Source organism: Lycorma delicatula, chromosome 8, assembly GCF_047948215.1.
Source record: "Lycorma delicatula isolate Av1 chromosome 8, ASM4794821v1, whole genome shotgun sequence".
NCBI classification, from domain to species: domain Eukaryota; kingdom Metazoa; phylum Arthropoda; class Insecta; order Hemiptera; family Fulgoridae; genus Lycorma; species Lycorma delicatula.
In genome coordinates, this window is record NC_134462.1 from 51,871,445 (window position 1) to 51,888,982 (window position 17,538).

Below are 17,538 nucleotides of genomic sequence, written 5' to 3' on the forward strand. Positions count from 1 at the left end.
ATAGTTTTCACATTTTATCATTCAATATTGAAAAAAATTTAATAAATTTTGATATTTCAACTTAAGTTAGATTTGATAATTGTATTTTTTTATTGTTTTAATAAATAAAGATATAAATTTCAGAAAAGCTTTAAAATTTCTGTCAGCTTCAAATAATTTGGTACTGGAGTGTATCTCTGAAATTTTATTTAAGTTGATTACATTTCAAGGTTTAATAATTCTGAAACTAAGAATTTTTATTCTAATTTAATCCATTGTTGGATTATGATCTGTTAACCAACTTGTTAGTGTGGTATTTTCTATTAAAAATCAATATTGCCAGTGCCAAAACTTTGAAATATATGATTATTTATTATTAAAAATTAAAGGTTCAATCTTTTAACTGACTTCACTAAAAAAAAGATTCTTAATTTGGGCCAATTTTTATTCTGTAAATAAATTTACTCTGGTTGTTCAATTGTAAGTATCTTTCAGATAACATTAGCAAAAAATCTTCTTACCATGGTTTTGTTTACATTAGATGAATTAAAGAAATGTTTTGTTTGCCATCATCACTGATAATGATTATTATTAATTATATAATGATATGTAGTGTGATGTTATGTTGATATTCAAAGTAATTTCGTGTGAAAATTTAAGAAATTTAAAAAGTTAAATTTAAAGAATAAAACATATATATGCAGAGAGCTATAGCGCATGCTTAATAGCTTTATGCCTTTTTTCATAATTCTCAACACGTTTCTTTTCTAATTTTACCAAGACACAGTTTCTCACCGTTATATTTCTTATGAATGATTTTTCCATGTGGTTAGCATGTTTTAAAAGGTTAGCTACATCTTACATGAAAAAAATAAAATAGAATTTTAACAAAAAGATAAAAAATACAATAAAGTAAAAAGTAATTTTTTTATAATTCTTCTTTAAAATTTTATAAAAAGTTAAAAGTTAGTTGAATGTTGGTTCTTATAAATTGGCACCAGCTTTTAGTTAAATTTAAAGAATTGGAAAAAATTATTTTTATTTCTACCTTTTGTGTATTTTTGGAGTGAGGTTTTGTTTTATTTATTATTATTATTTTTTTTTTTTTTTTATTTCTGATATAAATTTTGTTTTATAAATCTAATATTTATTATTTTTATGATTAATGTTTGTATTTAAATTATTTTTTCTTCAGGTAGCAGTTCTGGCAATCCTTAGAGAACATTCAACAGGACAGGAGATTTGTGTCGCTACAACTCATTTAAAAGCTCGTAGTGGTGCATTACTTTCGACATTAAGAAATGAACAGGGTAAAGATTTATTGGAATTTGTAACATCACATGCATCTGGTCGTCCAGTTTTACTTTGCGGTGATTTCAATGCAGAACCGTCAGAACCAATTTATAGTACCGTTTTAAATAATGATTTATTAGGATTAGCTAGTGCTTATAAATATCAAACAGGGCACGAACCTCCATATACTACATGGAAAATTAGAGAGGATGGTGAAGTACGGCACACTATTGATTATATTTTCTACTCGCAAGACAAGTTCCAAATTGATGGTATTTTACAGTTTCCAACCGGAGAGGAAATCGGTGAAGGGAGAGTTCCATCACTAAGATATCCATCTGATCATTTTTCCCTCGTTTGTGATTTAACATTAATTAATGAAAAAGTTGAACCAAATTCAATTATTATAAGTAATAATAATGATAATAATAATAAAAATTGTTCTCTTTAATTAAATCGATTTAAGTTATTTTATATTTTGTATATTTATGTATAGTTTAATAAATATGATCGCATCATTTATTTATAAATTCATAATTATCGTTTATTTTTATTTTGTTATGTTTTAACTGCGGATAAAAATAAAATTTATTTATTGAAATATTTGTTATAATTATTAGTCAGTTGAATAAAAGAGTAATGTTCTCATCAGATTTCATTATAAGGCTGTGTATGTGTTATTAAAAAAAACCATTATTTTTATGAAACCTATTTAATTTCATGTTGTTTAATTGTTACTATTTGTGGAAGTAATATTAATGTATTTATTATTATTTGTATTTTTCTAATAATTATAACATTAATAATTAATGAAAAAATATTTTCTTTCTTTTAAAATAATTATCAATTTGTATACAGTATGTTTTTTAAAACAATATTGTCATTATTTGAACTTGTATATTTCTTTTAAGTTAAAACATTATAATTATTTTTGTCATCATGATATATATGGGTTTAGGTTTTTATATGATTTATATTCTAATATACACTCATTCCTTTTTCTATAAGAATTGCAACATAAATTTTAGTTGTAGCTAATTATCTATGAGAGTAGTAGCATTCGTTAAAATCCATTTTGTTCATGTGTGCTTGTATATAAAGAACTTCTGCTTAGTATGTTAGTTTAACCTATGAAAGAAAACCTTTACAGAGTTGGTCAAGCACTCCTTAGTTGTACCAGATTATAAATACATCATCCAAGAAATAAGTTAGAACTTAGAAAAAACGAATGAATGCGTGATTGATAATCATAGAAATTATTTTACTACTGATATATACCTTAGATAAACAAGAACTAGAAGTTTAATTGCACTTCATTTCCTGCCTTCTTTTTTTTCTATTATTTTAGCACATAATTTAATGAGGAAGATGAAATGGATGAAGTAGTAGATGAAAAATTACCAGACTGTTGTTGACTGAACAGAATTTTGTTTTCCCCTTTAGTATATTAAGTACTGGCCATGTAATCAGATTTTTTAATATTTTTTTTATTGAATCTTTGTGAAAAGAGGTTTCATTTGGGACCGTAACTAGATAAATTTCTTCACCCCTTGAAAAAAACATTGATAAAAAAACTCTACCATTTTCTCAGATTTGTGTAACTATTATGTTTAATTAATGTTGTATTTAGAAAAAAATAAATATTTTTTAGCCTTATTATTTTGGATTTTTTTTTGGAGTTAAGTAAAAACACAATCCTACCAGATACAAGATAATCCCACCGTAGCGCTGCATATAGAAGTGCTCGATCGGCCAATGAAATACTGTTTCATTAGATCAAACAGTCCCATTTGTCTTTACCCTGTATCATTCTACTTACCTGATTATTTGGTATAGCAGTTAATATTATTATGCTGATTTTTAAATAGGTTAGTCTCAGGTTCAGTTCCTGAGAAATGTTTTATCATTTCTTCAATTTCATTTTTTTCATTAAAATTTGTTTCTAAGTGCTTTTCAGAAATCATAATTCTTTCAAAAAGTACAACAATAAAATGTTTGTTCCATTTATTAAAGGTGATTGTATCAAAAACTCAAATGAAAATACAATTATTCAACAGAATGAAAAATGGTAGTTATTTTTTTTTTTAAATGTAAATAAACTAGTCTTATAATGAAGAATGAGTGTATGTAATTAAAAATTATGGATTTTGTTGTTATTAAATTATTTGTGTATTTGATGAATTAATTGTATTTGTTTATTAGTTGTTTAGTTCTAGAGAAAATGTAATAATAATTATATTGCTTTTGTAAAAAGATTTATTATAAATTTATACAATTTCTATATATTTTTAAATTGTTATGCAGCTTACAAATTCATTATTCTTTATTTTGAACATTATTTTTATTAAAATATTTATATGGTAAAAAATCTCTTGCAATTAAAAACTAAAAAATATTTAGAAATTTTTAGCAACAAACTAATAACATTAATATTATAACTAATTGAGTTGTATTATTTCATTAAATTGTCTGTCATCTAAATCATATACTTTCTTCACATTTAAAGATATTTATTTTTACTTAAACTGTTACTAATAAAGTCAGTATGATTAGGAAAGTTTTTTTGTTCAGTTAATAAAAAATTTTAGGTTGAAAAAGTCTATAGGACTGTTTACTTAAAATTTGTTCATTTGTGATTTTCTTAAATTAAAAAAATTGTTCTGTATAATTTACTTTAAAACAAACAAAAAATCAGCTATAAAAATAAGCTATTGTGTAATAAAAATCAAAAACTTGTACTTTTTCTAAGATATAATACATTTTTAGTTTGAAAAATTCAATCCCAATAAATTTTTCAATTTGTTTTTATGTAATTTATAACTGTCTACAATATTTATGTATATAAACTTTAAAGTAGGTTTTCAGTACAAAATGTGGAATCTCAAATGTTAGTGATGTAATAAATATTGAAAAACATTTTTTAATGAAAAAAAAATTATTTCAATATTTATATGTTTGTGTGATTTTTTTTTTTAAATTATTGCTTGCATGTGCATGTGTATGTATGTGTGTGTGTGTGTGTGTGTGTGTGTGTGTGTGTGTGTGTGTGTTTGTGTATTTTACATGTATATATGTACATTCATTTACATTATATATGTTGTCAATATTTATAAGTGTGAGTTTGTGTTTAATATGTAACTGATGAAAATGGTTTTGCCATGTGCCATTCCTTCCTTAACATATTTATATCTTAAAATAGATTTATGTAATTGTTCCTCGTAATTATGGAAGCAGTACATATATATTTATTTGCATTATATAAATTTATTAATTTTATAACTATTAATTTTTTTTTTTTTTAATATTGTTATTTTCATGACATATTTTAATTATATAAATGAAATCGTTTTTATGTAAATTCAATTTTTGTTATCTAGAACATGCCAAACTATAGATCACCATATTATATACAAGTAATTTGTAGTTACGGTATGGGAAAAAGACTGTGATATTGTTATTATTAATGTAATTATTTATATATTAGCTGTTAGATATTGAAAAATTCCTTCGTATATATATTTTACAAATATATTTTGTGGTAAGTTCCATGTATCTAAAGCATCTTTTTTTATTGAATTAATGTGTTATGAGTTTGCCTTTCTTATTAAAAAATAGAAAAAATAAACAAAATATTTATTTATGTTTGGTAAAATTGTGTAGGGCAAATTATGTGTTTATTTTTTATACTATGCATTATTATGTATTTTAATTCACCACAGTTATTGTTTTTAAAAGTTTTCATTTTTTATGTATTGGCATAAGGTTATTGTGTTATGCTGTAATTAAAACTGTGTTAATAATAAAAAATATCTTTTGCGTATAATCTCTTTTCTGTGACTCAAAATTAACCCCTTTCCCTTTTCTCCTGATCAGGACATAATATGTAAACCTGTAGGCATACTTTTATACCTTTTATACCCAACGTATTTTGCTTACAGTATTCATATTTTTTTTCTTTTCCATGATTCTAGATAGATACTTTGAATTGCAATCAGATACTCAGTTTCTTTCTATAAGGCAGGAACGGATCCAGTAAGTTTAACAATGAGATTCTCTGCCTTAGAAGGCTCAAAGCAGAAAAATATAAAAATTTCTGGGGATATTTTTATTGTTAGTAACTTTTTCTTCAAAGGAGTGTAAAAAAAATCTGATGTGGACACACATGACTTCCTTAAACACCTATTAAATTACATATACACATTTTTTGCTGCACTTCATTTAAACTTATTTCATTTGAAAGTGAGTTGTGATCCTCCAATTCTTTAATAAAGAATCTTTTTATTTTTTTCATATTTTTTTTGTTTTTATTGAATTATTATTTATTGTAAAATTTTGTTTACAATCAGAGGTTAATAATTATTAAAAATCAATTAAAAAAAAAAAGTTAAAAAAAGGAAATGAAGTCGGATTCGAACTGATGCGCTTTCCCCTTGTAAGATCAATTAAACTTTTATTTGGTTGTAACTCTGGAACCAACGAAAATAAGTACCACTTGTGATATATTGTTGAAAAGCTTTCAATGAGGGCTTATTACTGCAGTTAAGAAAAAGTCCAAAATCCAAATTGTTTGGATTTTGGGCACTTTTGGTTCAGTCAATTGCAATCGCAAGGGAAGGTGCATAACTAGTTGTTATAACAGTCCTAAATCCAAAATTTTAACATTATACGAGGGTTTTTTTTCAAGGTAATTGAAACCCACGAAATAAAAACCCACGCAAAAATCGGATGAACCTTTGCGCATATGAGTTGTGCAGCGTCTCTAGTATGGCCTTCAATCACGCCGCGTCACTTCGTGTAGTTCTGAACACGCAGCTAGCACGTTAACATGTCTACAACAATAGCATCTCCCGCCAAGTGTGAAGTGCGTGCAGTAATTCGATTTCTTCAGGTTGCGGGGTGTAATGCAGATGAAATTCATCGACGAATAAGTAATGTGTACGGTGAAACTTCAATGAGTGACAGCAAAGTGCGACAATGGAGCAGGACGTACAGATGTTCATGATACAGGCGGTCAGGGAAGGAAGCGAGTGTCAACTGATGATCTCGTTGAGCGAGTGGATGAGGCAATTCGAGAAAATCGTCGGTTCACAATTTATGTTTGAGTGATTCGTTTCCTGAAATTTCAAGGTCAGCTCTCTACACCATTGTGAGTGAGAGACTTCAGTACCGCAAACTGCGTGCAAGATGGGTTCCCAAGATGCTGTCCGACCATCACAAAACAATGAGAATGGACGACTGTAAAACAATGTATGGCGACTGTGTTCTGGGACCGGAATGGAGTTCTCTTGGTGGAATTCATGGAACGTGGCATGACCATCACTGCAGCCTCATACTGTGTGACTCTTCAACGTCTACGAAGGGCAATTCAGAATAAGCGGAGATGAATGTTGTCATCAGGCATTGTCTTTCTCCATGACAATGCTCGGCCGCACACTGCAGCTGTAATAAAGAAGCTCCTGCAACGTTTTCGTTGGGAAGTGTTTGATCACCCACCATACAACCCGGACTTGGCTCCATCCGATTTTCACCTGTTTGCTCACATGAAAAAATGATACTAAATGTGTTAAATACAAGTGGTAAATTTATTGGGCCAGCCCATGAAAATTGCAATTTAAATTGTAAACATGCAACATTTATTCTAGTTGTATTTCATAATTTACGCGGTTACGATTCACATCATATTATATTGGCGCTGAATGAATTGAAGGAGAAATTTGAAATTTCTTGTATTGCATACAACAGTGAAAAACTTGTATCTAAGTGAAAAACTTGTCTCAAGAATGAAATATCATACCGATTTATAGATTCGTACCAATTTCTATCTTATAGCTTAGATGATTTGGTGCAAAGTTCATTTGATCATTGTCGTTCATATAGTAAGAAGTTGGAAGTTTGTATCATTTTTAAATATTTTTTTATCTTTTTCACTCATAATGTAACGGAATTGTCAACTTTATTAGTTGACAATTCCGTTTTGAAATATTCGTATTTATTACATAAATCAACGAGAAACTTTTCAACTGCTTTGCCATCATCTGTAGTGGCCCTGTATAATTTTGAATCGACAATACGACGGTTTTCGTCGATAATTGCATAGCAATATCCAGATGGTTTATGGGTATGTGTTTTTGTAGTATTATTAGTACCCGGTTCGGGGTTTGCAATATGATTTTGCTGAAGTTTTTTAAAATGATATTTCCTCAATCTATATATATAAAAATTTTAAGTTCGTTTGTGTACGGCTTCAAAAAATCAAAATGTTCTGCACCGATTGAGCTCAAATTTTAGCACGATATATAGCCCGCAACAAAGATTGTTTTCATCTATTTTTAATAAATCTATCTATCTATTTTTAATTTGTACAGTTTTTTAATAAATAAGAGGCTAATAAATCAGATGGAAATGTAAACAAAGGAAAACCAATCAGATCAATGCAAGATGGCCGCTGTCAAACACAACGACAATCACAAAGAGCCTGTATGGCCGTTGCCAATGTAAACAAAATCACAACTGATTAAGTAACAAATTTCTTTGAATTATATTTAACAGCTAAAACATCTGTATTTTATTTATAAAAAAAAACCAAAACAAAAAGAAAAGCCACCAAGAAGGACAACCGCAATTGGTGATGATATGAATGAATTATAGCGTATGAAAATGCCATGCCTGGCCGGGATTCCAACTCGGAACCACCGGATTAAAGTCCGAGACGTTACCACTCGCGCCACGGAGGCCGGCAAACATATTCGTTAGGAGCCGAATAAAAACACGACTTACCAATATGGCGTTGTGTGTCAAACCAATTTTATACGGACTATAATTACTTTTAATACGCGAAACCCTTTGCAATGATTGAACATTAACTTAAACCTCTTCAAAAATTATTCCTTTTGAACTAAGCCACATTTTGATATGATTGTTTTTCTATAACACGGCTGGAATTCTTTTCGTTTAATGATAAGAAGCGTTGTCGAAGACAATAACCGAATTCTCTTCCAAAGGACATAATACACCGCTAACCTATTTCTTATGTGCATATTTGAACCTTCAAATATGTACTTAAATGCACAGGGGGATTGCATTGCGCAGATTTAAGATGGCAAGATCGTCATGCGTAGGGGTTTGGATGTTGTATTGTTGCAACATCCTATGTTGTATTCAGTGAACTGCCAAATTTTTCTGGTTTTATAAGTTTTTATATTTGTCTTGTTAGCACGTCTACTGCAATGTGCAGAAAGGAACTTCATTCGACAGTTTGCAAACGATCATAACATTGTTGACCGTGTGGATGAACAGACCTTCCATCTGTATGTTGCAATTTCATATTTGCGATACAGATATCCTGCTGATCATCATCTTGAGTTATGGTATAATATACTATGATTCTCAGGTGCCAGTCGATTATCTGTTTGTGTGGATGTGAACGCTATGATATTATTGAGGGCTTTTTTGCAGAACATCATTTGGAGGTATGTAATGTACCTGGTGAGTGTTCCACAGTATTTGGCTGTGAAGCGGCAAGTGGACGTAACTTTGTCTCGAACACGAAAAATAGTCCGCATTGAGACAATCATATGGGGGATCACTTTTTCTAATTTATCTTACTTCATGTTCGTCCCAGACCAAAACCCTCCCTGATCTCCACCGATCCGGGCCTCCGCTATCTCCTGAACCCAAATTCAAAAAATCCCAAAAATTACCCCCACCCCCAAAAACACTTTGCCAGGAAAAATCTTTTCGTTTATAGGCGTTTCACGCCATTTCTGACTTATCCGATCACTGTCCCAAAATACCCTATACAAAAAAAAGTGAAACGCTTAGATATGATAAGATTTGGCCTGGTGAATATTTTTTTCGGGAGGGTGTAATTTTTGGGGTTTTCTGGATTTAGGGTCAGGAGATAGCGGTGGCCCGGATCGGTGGAGATCGAAGGAGGTTTTTATGTGCGACGAACAGAAAGTCAGAAAAATTAGTAAAACTGATCTCCCTTATAATTGTCTCTGTATAATATTTTTCGTGTTCGAAACATCGATACGCCTACTCGCCGCATGAGCGTTTAGCACGAGTGTTCTGCATGCTTGAGTGGCTTGGACTTCAACCTCTGACCACGACCCTCAGCCAGGTTGTTGTCTTTGAGATGAGTTCTGAATTATTTTAAGGCGTCTTATCTTAGGGGAGATTGTTTGGTGACTTCTCTTCGCGTAAAAACACAGAAGTTATAGATGTTCAATGTTGTTACAAATGCAGCCAGTTTCGAGACACAGCTGAACTTTGTAAACATCTAGTGGTAGTGTGCTTTCACTTTGGGGATGAGAGACATAAACGAGAGGAGTCATAAAACTTCGGTCTGCCCGATTTGTGTTAAACGCATACGTCTTCTGAAGGTCAATCAGCTCTCTTTAAATAGTAAGTATTGTGCGTGTTATGAGGGGGCTGTCATAATGAATTGCTGTCAATTCTACCACATCTATTTCCCAACAACAATAATAATAACAAGTGTCGTGTTTCATCCTATAAAAACTTTGAAAATCGATTAAACATGAAATAAAATATACTGTTTGTGTTAAAGATATTGATAAATTTGAAGCGCAAAACCCAAATATTGGTGTAAATGTCTTGTGTTATGATATCGAAGATGACAAAGAATCGTTTAATCCTAATGATGTTTATATAAAACATGTGAATAATAATCTAAAAACTGTCGTTTGATTATGCGCTTTAACTGATGTTAAATTAATTCGCTCCCATTATACTCTAATAAATATGACACAAATAGCAAAAGTAATCTTGACAGATGAAAATTTATTCATGGAAGAGAAACTACTTACTATCCCAATTATGTTATTTATATGTTGCCTGAGACATTAAACTGCAGTAAGACAATAAAATGACTTCCAGAGGCCTAAACTTTAAACATTTCATGCAAGAAAGTATTTTTAAGAGGGAAAAAACTCAAACTGTACAAAAATGTAATATAAAAGTGTTTTTTGCTAATTTTTTCAAGAAATACATAATAGGGTAATTCGAAAAAAGTTTTTTTTTATTTCAGAATGCTATAGAGTGCAAAAATTGCCAAGAAAAAGTAGACAAGAAAAAAGTAAAAAAAAAATTTAATTTTATACATATCTTACAGTCGCGCATTGCCTGCTATTAAAAAAAAAAGTTATAAAAAAAACTGGTAAAAACCATAAATTTCCAATATTTTTTGTAAGTATGTAAGGATGGCTACAGTCCTATATCACGTAAATGTTTCTCCAAGTATGTTAAAATAACTTATATATGTAAATTATATTTTAATTATATTTTAAATTGAAGATTTTAGCAAAATGTCTAAGTTCTACATTTTTATAATAAATCCAGTAGAGATGCTACAGTTATATTCCTGTACCTATAAGTGCTATTGCTTACAAAACAAGTATAGTAAAATAATCCTCATATTTTAATATTAACTGCTCACGCAGCCACATTAAAAAATGACTAATGCTACACTGGCCTTAGTTGCACTCCTTCATGCGAACTTTATATATGATTTTAAACTATATAATATAAAAGTGGTACATTTGTATACACAGTTATGGAAGTGCTAACAACACAAACCTGCTTCAGTAATACTATTATTTTAATTCATTTTAGTTGCGCAGCTGAATGAAATAGATTTCCATTGATTAATTTTGTGGTATTTTTCAAATTACATTGTGTGTTCAGCTCTTTGCTCATTTTGCTTTACAAAACAACCCAGAACTCACCACAGGGAGGTGGCTGCATTTCGAGTTCCACTCACACTCTACCCAACCAACCACCCAATGATTCAGTTGTGTTATTTACAATTTTAGAAAAAAATTACAAATTTTCATAGTTTGTTCCCTACACTTATTCATTTTTACACCTTAACTTGAAACATTACTAGCTTTTCCCATCACTAAGGCTTTATTATTCTGATTTGTATGAAAAGGTAGGCATGGCTAATCTTGACAGTAATGTAGCTCTGATGAAACCAATTTTAACACTGTGTCCACAGACTTTACTGGAAGCTTCTGTCACTAGCTTAACGCATCTTTCAACAGCTTGCATATGACATGAGAATTTTTCAATATCCATAACGAGCTTGTCTCTGCTTACATACTGTTTTATTTCGTCAAGAATCTTTAATAGGATCACCTTCAGAAGTTGTTAGCTTTGCCTTCAAGATTCATCTGTATCCAACTCTTAAATGTGGTTTCTATCATCAATGACAATCGCCAAAAGTAAATTTTTGGGATGAGCAAAATAAGAATTCCGTTGTATAACGGAGATCTATATCTTGAAGCAGCTCTTCTGGCAAATACCTTGTTGTTTGAATGGTTTGATAAACATGTTTTTGGACCGACAGTGAAATTCTTGCTTACTTTAATGGTAAACCACACAGGCATATATAACTTGAAAATAAGGGCGACAATTTGCCTCGTATTTTCATAAAGACTCTTTACACTTATATGTATGCACAATGTTAGTGGTAGTGAGTGTGACATAGAGCCAGGGTCATGAATTGAAAAATTTTCTGAACAGTGCCCTAACTGGGTGACTTTTGATATGTCTAGTAAATACAATTGGTCTTTGCTAAGTAACTGCCTATCTACTAAAGGAATCACACAATCGATAAGTTCGAATTCAATAACTGGTATCTTTTCACACCCAGGTAGATCTTTTCCAATTGGGCCTGTTATCATACCATCTAAGTGGTGGAAGAGGTGGCGGAATGTAAGTTCATTAAAATGAAGACAAATATTCCATTGCACAGGTCTTCCCAGATGCAACTCAATTTGGCGAATTACACCACTTTTCCAACCAGTGTTGGTTAACAGTACCATTACACCCAAACACTTTTAATTCGTTAAGTGAAAAGCAATTTTCTGAAAGATAGGAAGTAATACTGTTTGCTATGTCAACTGCTGAGCTCATAGAGGGAGAAGTGTGTCCTATGTAAATTGACCCAGGCTTAAAGAGTAATGTTCCTCCATACAAGTTCTGTAAAATGTTTTCCACCAGGCTTTTCAATAAACAATGTACTATCCTTTCACCTCTTAAAATAGAGACCATAAACTTCTACAATTGACTTACTTTGCAGATTGGCTTGCACCCTACATTTTTCTCTTTGGATTTTACTCTTGTTTACAACACAGGAAGTATCTGATTCAGTAACCAATCTTACTTCCAGTACACTTGAAGCAATGACAGCAGTTGCACGTTGTAGCTGCACTACCAGTTAGCATTAAAATATTACAATTATTCTCATTACAGTCATTCTAGAACGCCTGTTTTCTAAGCACTTTTAGGTACTTGAATATCACTATAGCGCCTCAACTATATTAGGTTTAAGAATGTAATAGAATGTAAAACTTTGAAATTTGCCAATTTAACATATTTTAGCCAGCGATGTTATTTTAACATACTTTGAAAAATGTTTATGTGAAATAGGAGTGTAGTCATACCATCCTTATATACTTACAAAAAATATTGGAAACTTTTGGTTTTTACCAGTTTTTTTAACTTCAACGGCAATGAACGACCAGAAGATATGTAAAATATTTAATTTGTTTTTTGCTTTTTCTTGTCAACAACTTTTGCTTTCTATAGAAAACCAAAAAAATTTTTTAACCACCCTAATACTTAAAGCAAGTAATGGGGGAGATCCATACACTGAATGCACTTTCACAAATGAATGTCATTTTTATTGATGACAGATTTAGGTTTCCTGCGTGCTTTTTTAATAAAACCTCATGCAGAGAGAAGCTTTATAAACAACTTTGTTTATAAACAACCATGGATTTAGCACAGCTTCCATAGATCCACCCAGGATTAAGCATCAAATATCCATTGCTGACTAGCTGTTATTTATAATGAATTTTTTCATCTGAAAACTGACCATGAAGGTTTTACACATTTTTATGATTTATAGATTACTGTGAATCTTCTGCGAGATAAATAATTTGTTTTCTTTAAAAAATAATGTAGCTATTTATGGTGCTTTTGGGTTATTTATTTTTGGTTCATTTTATGATTTATCACAAGGAAATAAATAATGTAAACATTTATACTTTCTTTATTATTATAATTTCAGAGCAGTAAATAATTTTAAAAAATACATCTTCAAAATGATAGATCTTCAAACTTAATTATTAATAACTATAACATCAGAATCAGACCTTGCTGATATCACTCAGCTTACAATAACTGAATATAATTTTTGTTTTTAAGTAATTACTAATCTTATTCTATTTATAATTTTATTAGAACAGAATTATATCTATCAGCTTTTTATTTTATATATATGTATAATTTTTTTTTTCTTTACTTTAATAATCAGAATCCAGTCTGATCCACACTGTTTATGGTGGTTAGGATGAAGGAAAAATTATGAAGTTTAAATTTATTACAAGCAGATTAGTAAATTTTACTATCAATTTGTTCAGTATACTTAAAACCTACTTTCAAACAATCACTTAGGAAATTTTTATTTTTTTTAATATCATTACATATGACTGTAATGTTTGTCTGTAAATATGTTTGTCAAGTATTTTAGCATTATCTATGAATAACCATACATGGCTACTTCTAAATTATATTCAACTAATCCAAACAAAATCTAACAGATGAAATGATGAGATCTGATGATATTAAATGTAATAGCAAATTTATTGGTGTTACATAATAGGTGTGCTTTATAACAATAAAGATCTAATAACAATAATCTTTATAACAATAAAGTCTAATCATGTTCTGTCAGGTATTTTTGATTCTGGTCCAAAATCAAAGGTGGGTTCTTATTTCTAGAATGTAATTTAAATGTAGTCAGTATAAAATACAGGTGAAAATCAATATTAATGTATCAATATATATATATATATATATATCAATACAGGTGAAATTCTCAAAGTCGATCAGGATCAGAATCAAAATCGAATGATGTCAACCAAAACCAAATCTGAAGGGAAAGGCTTCATTGTAAGTACACCTGCAAAAATTAAAAGAACACATTTAATTACTGCATTTCATATACATAATATAATGTCAGTACAAAAAGCATTCATACTACTGTAAATCAAAAACTATAGGTAACTAATAGGTTTTGTGAGATCTGCTGTTTTGACTTTTACTCATCCGGGCACGACTTTTTTCCTTTTAATTCATATGAATTTTAAGGAATTCATATTCATTTTAATTTTAATTTTAATATTTATTGTCATTCTCATATTTTCATCTATATAATTCTAACTTACATGAGAATTAAAATATCAATAAAAAAATAAATGTATTAAAAAATACAGTCTTCAAAAAGTGACGCAAACTTATGGAAAAAGTTACCTTTTCTTTTGTTGCAGGTTTAATTGAGGAAAAATGAGTTATACAATGCAGCAGAGAATATTCATTGTCTTCTAATACATTAGATGTGCCAATTATGCCCAGACCCAGAATGCCTTCACAGAAAAGTATGGTGTAGGTGCACCAAACAAGTCCTCCATCAAGCAGCTGTAAAACTAGTTCCAAGAGACAGGGAATGTGGCAGATGCAACCAGAAGTGGTCGTGCTAACACCAAAAAAGATGTCAAAGAGTCTGTATGATGTCTATCTAGCCAGTTATCTAGTCTGGTTGATGGATATGTGAATGCACAGAATTCATGCATTTGGTGTACAGAAATGTACATCAGCTGCACTAGTCTCCTCTGCACGAACAAAAAGTGGGTGTTTGGTGTGCAATAACACATAGGTGAATCTTCATGACATTCTTTCTTGGACAAGTGAACAGAACGGTAAGCACTACATACAGATGGTGCAACAATTTGTAAACACTATACCTGCAGACCGGCTAGAGTACAAGTGGTTTCAGCAGGACAATCCTATGGCTCATACAGCCAATAACACTGACTTTCTTGGATCGGTGTTTTTCATGGACAAATGATTTTGAAGAGGTTGTGACCTCCTCAGTCTCCTGATTTATTCCCTCCTGACTTTTTCTTGCAGGAATACCTTAAGGATGCTGCTTACAAAATTCATCATCACACCATTACCAAACTGCACAGCAAAATTTAACAATGTGTCGCTGCAATTTCTCAACATTAAACATGTGTTTAAGAGCATGCAACATCATATTCAATTATGTAAATCACAAAATGGAGGCCCCTTCCAACAAATAGTGTACTCATTTTCCCATAAGGATGGATTACTTTTTGAACACTATGTGTATTTCCCTACATGTTTACTGTATATTTCCTACATGTTACATTTTCTGATCTTGTTACATTTTGGTGGATTAGAAGTTTGGGTTTACTTCACCGTGGGCTCCAAAGAATCTTACTGGTTTTAAATCAAAGCAATCATAAATATGACTGAGAGGAGAAGATTTCTGACGGCATAGAACTATATTTTCTAGATATGAATTCACAGAGAAACTTCTTTTTTTAAATTGGTAAACATGATAAAACTTATTAACTATAAACTACTTAAATGCTACTTGCATAAACTAGATAACCTAAAAAATGACATCATCCAGTAACACTACTAATTTAAGTTCCATTGAAAAAGAACTGAATTACTAGCAGCTGTAACAATCATCAGAGAATGAATACCAATTATTATTTAATGATTATAATCAGTGGTCGTAAAATTTGGAACTGATTTATATAGTGATGCATCCTGTAGACCTATACTTGATATCCATAACAGTCGAATGATGTCATTTCATATCAAGCCAGACATGTCAGCGAGTCAAGTCATGTAAACATTCAACGTGATCAAATTTTCTTCAGTATGAGTTCGGCTCTTGATATGACTGCTGTGTTTTTAGTTGTGGTAGTGCTTTTATCATACACATATTATACAGATTGTATCATAAGTGATGCCATAAATTTAGTGAAAGAGTTTTATGATAAAACAACTTTTGGTATTATTTTACTGAACATCAAAATTTGTTAAGGCATGTGTGTTTCACGCTGTGTTTTATTGCACTCCATAGTGAAACAATTTTATGAAGTATTTTAATTAATTAAGTGTTTAATATACACTTTATGTAATACTTCAGTTTACTTTCATTCATTAGATTCATTTTGAATTTTACAGTGAATAAAAATTAGGCTTGCAAAAATTTTCAAAATATTTTTTGTAATGTTTGCAGAGAATTCACCATGAAAAAACCAGTATAAATCTGTTGAAAACTGCTTACAGACATTATTTTGAGTATCCCTTGGGAAACCAAGATAAATCCTGGAGTCCACATGTAGCACATATCAAGTGCAATGTTAAACTAGCAGAGTAGTTAAAAGGAAAAAAAAGCATTTGTCTTTTGGCATACCTATGATTTGGTGAGAGCCAACTAATGTTACTGTAAGACCAGTACTTCATAGTGTTGATTTACTGATTCCGATCTCTCCCACTTCTTGGAAAGAGATTTCTGATTCTCCAGAAGCATCAACCGATGAATCCTCAACTTCAATAGATGTAGATTACATTTCAGAAGAACCAAATACTGAACCTCACCTCATCACACAATTAGAACTGAGCGACCTAATTTGTGACTTGTATTTGTCGAAAGAACATCCAAAACTCCTAGGTTCACATCTTAAAAAATGGAATTTTTTAAATAAGGATACTAAAATTTCAGTATATAGAAATCAAACGAAAATTTTGTGAAATACTTTACAGATCGTTTAATTTGTTATTCATGATTGGCATTTATTTATAGACAAAAGAAGCCTAAAGGCAGTGTTGTTGCATAACTCAAATAAAATTTCTTCTGTACCGGTAGCACATGCTGTAGGAATGAAAGAAACATATGAAAGTATGTCAAAAGTTTTAAAAGCTATTAAGTATGATGAACACTCAAAGTGAATCATAGCTGACCTGAAAGTGACAGGGTTTCTTCTTGGTCTCTCTTTTTGTTTAGCCTTCAGAACTACTGCAAGGTATTACTTCAGAGAATGAATGGGGATTATGAATATAAATGAAGTGTAGTCTTGTACAGCCTCAGGTCAGTGGTTAATTGAAACCCAACCACCAAAGAACACTGGTATCAACAATCTAGTATTCAAATCCAAATAAAAGTAACTGCCTTTACTAGGATTTTAACCTTAGAACTCTCAACTTCAAAATCAGCTGATTTGTAATGACGAGTTTAACCATTACACCAACCCCCCAGTGGGTTCTTCTCAGACTCCAGAGTGGTTTTACAAAACATATGTTTCTTGTGTTTGTGGGGTAATCAGGCTATAGATAACCGGCCAGCTATAGATAACC

The 17,538-nt window shown here is 30.6% G+C and overlaps 2 protein-coding genes across 10 annotated transcripts in view; one reads left to right on the forward strand and one right to left on the reverse strand.

Annotated features, from left to right (window-relative positions):
- Positions 1-5,095, forward strand: part of cu (NADP/NADPH phosphatase nocturnin) — a 323,896-nt gene extending 318,801 nt beyond the window's left edge. For all 5 annotated transcript variants that reach the window (XM_075372551.1, XM_075372547.1, XM_075372546.1 and 2 more), the window contains exon 6: positions 1,175-5,095. In XM_075372551.1, coding sequence (XP_075228666.1) covers positions 1,175-1,723 — 549 coding nt within the window. In that variant the 3' untranslated portion in view covers positions 1,724-5,095. The remainder of the gene's footprint in view (positions 1-1,174) is intronic.
- An 8,257-nt stretch (positions 5,096-13,352) lies between these two features.
- LOC142329581 (F-box only protein 7-like) overlaps positions 13,353-17,538 on the reverse strand; it is a 49,052-nt gene continuing 44,866 nt past the window's right edge. For 4 of the 5 annotated variants that reach the window (XR_012757524.1, XR_012757523.1, XR_012757522.1 and 1 more), the window contains one exon: positions 13,353-14,263. Coding sequence is in view for 1 of the 5 variants with exons in the window: in XM_075374277.1 (XP_075230392.1) it covers positions 14,218-14,263 (46 nt within the window). In the remaining 4 variants the exon portion in view is untranslated. The remainder of the gene's footprint in view (positions 14,264-17,538) is intronic. The other variant, XM_075374277.1, reaches the window with a different exon arrangement.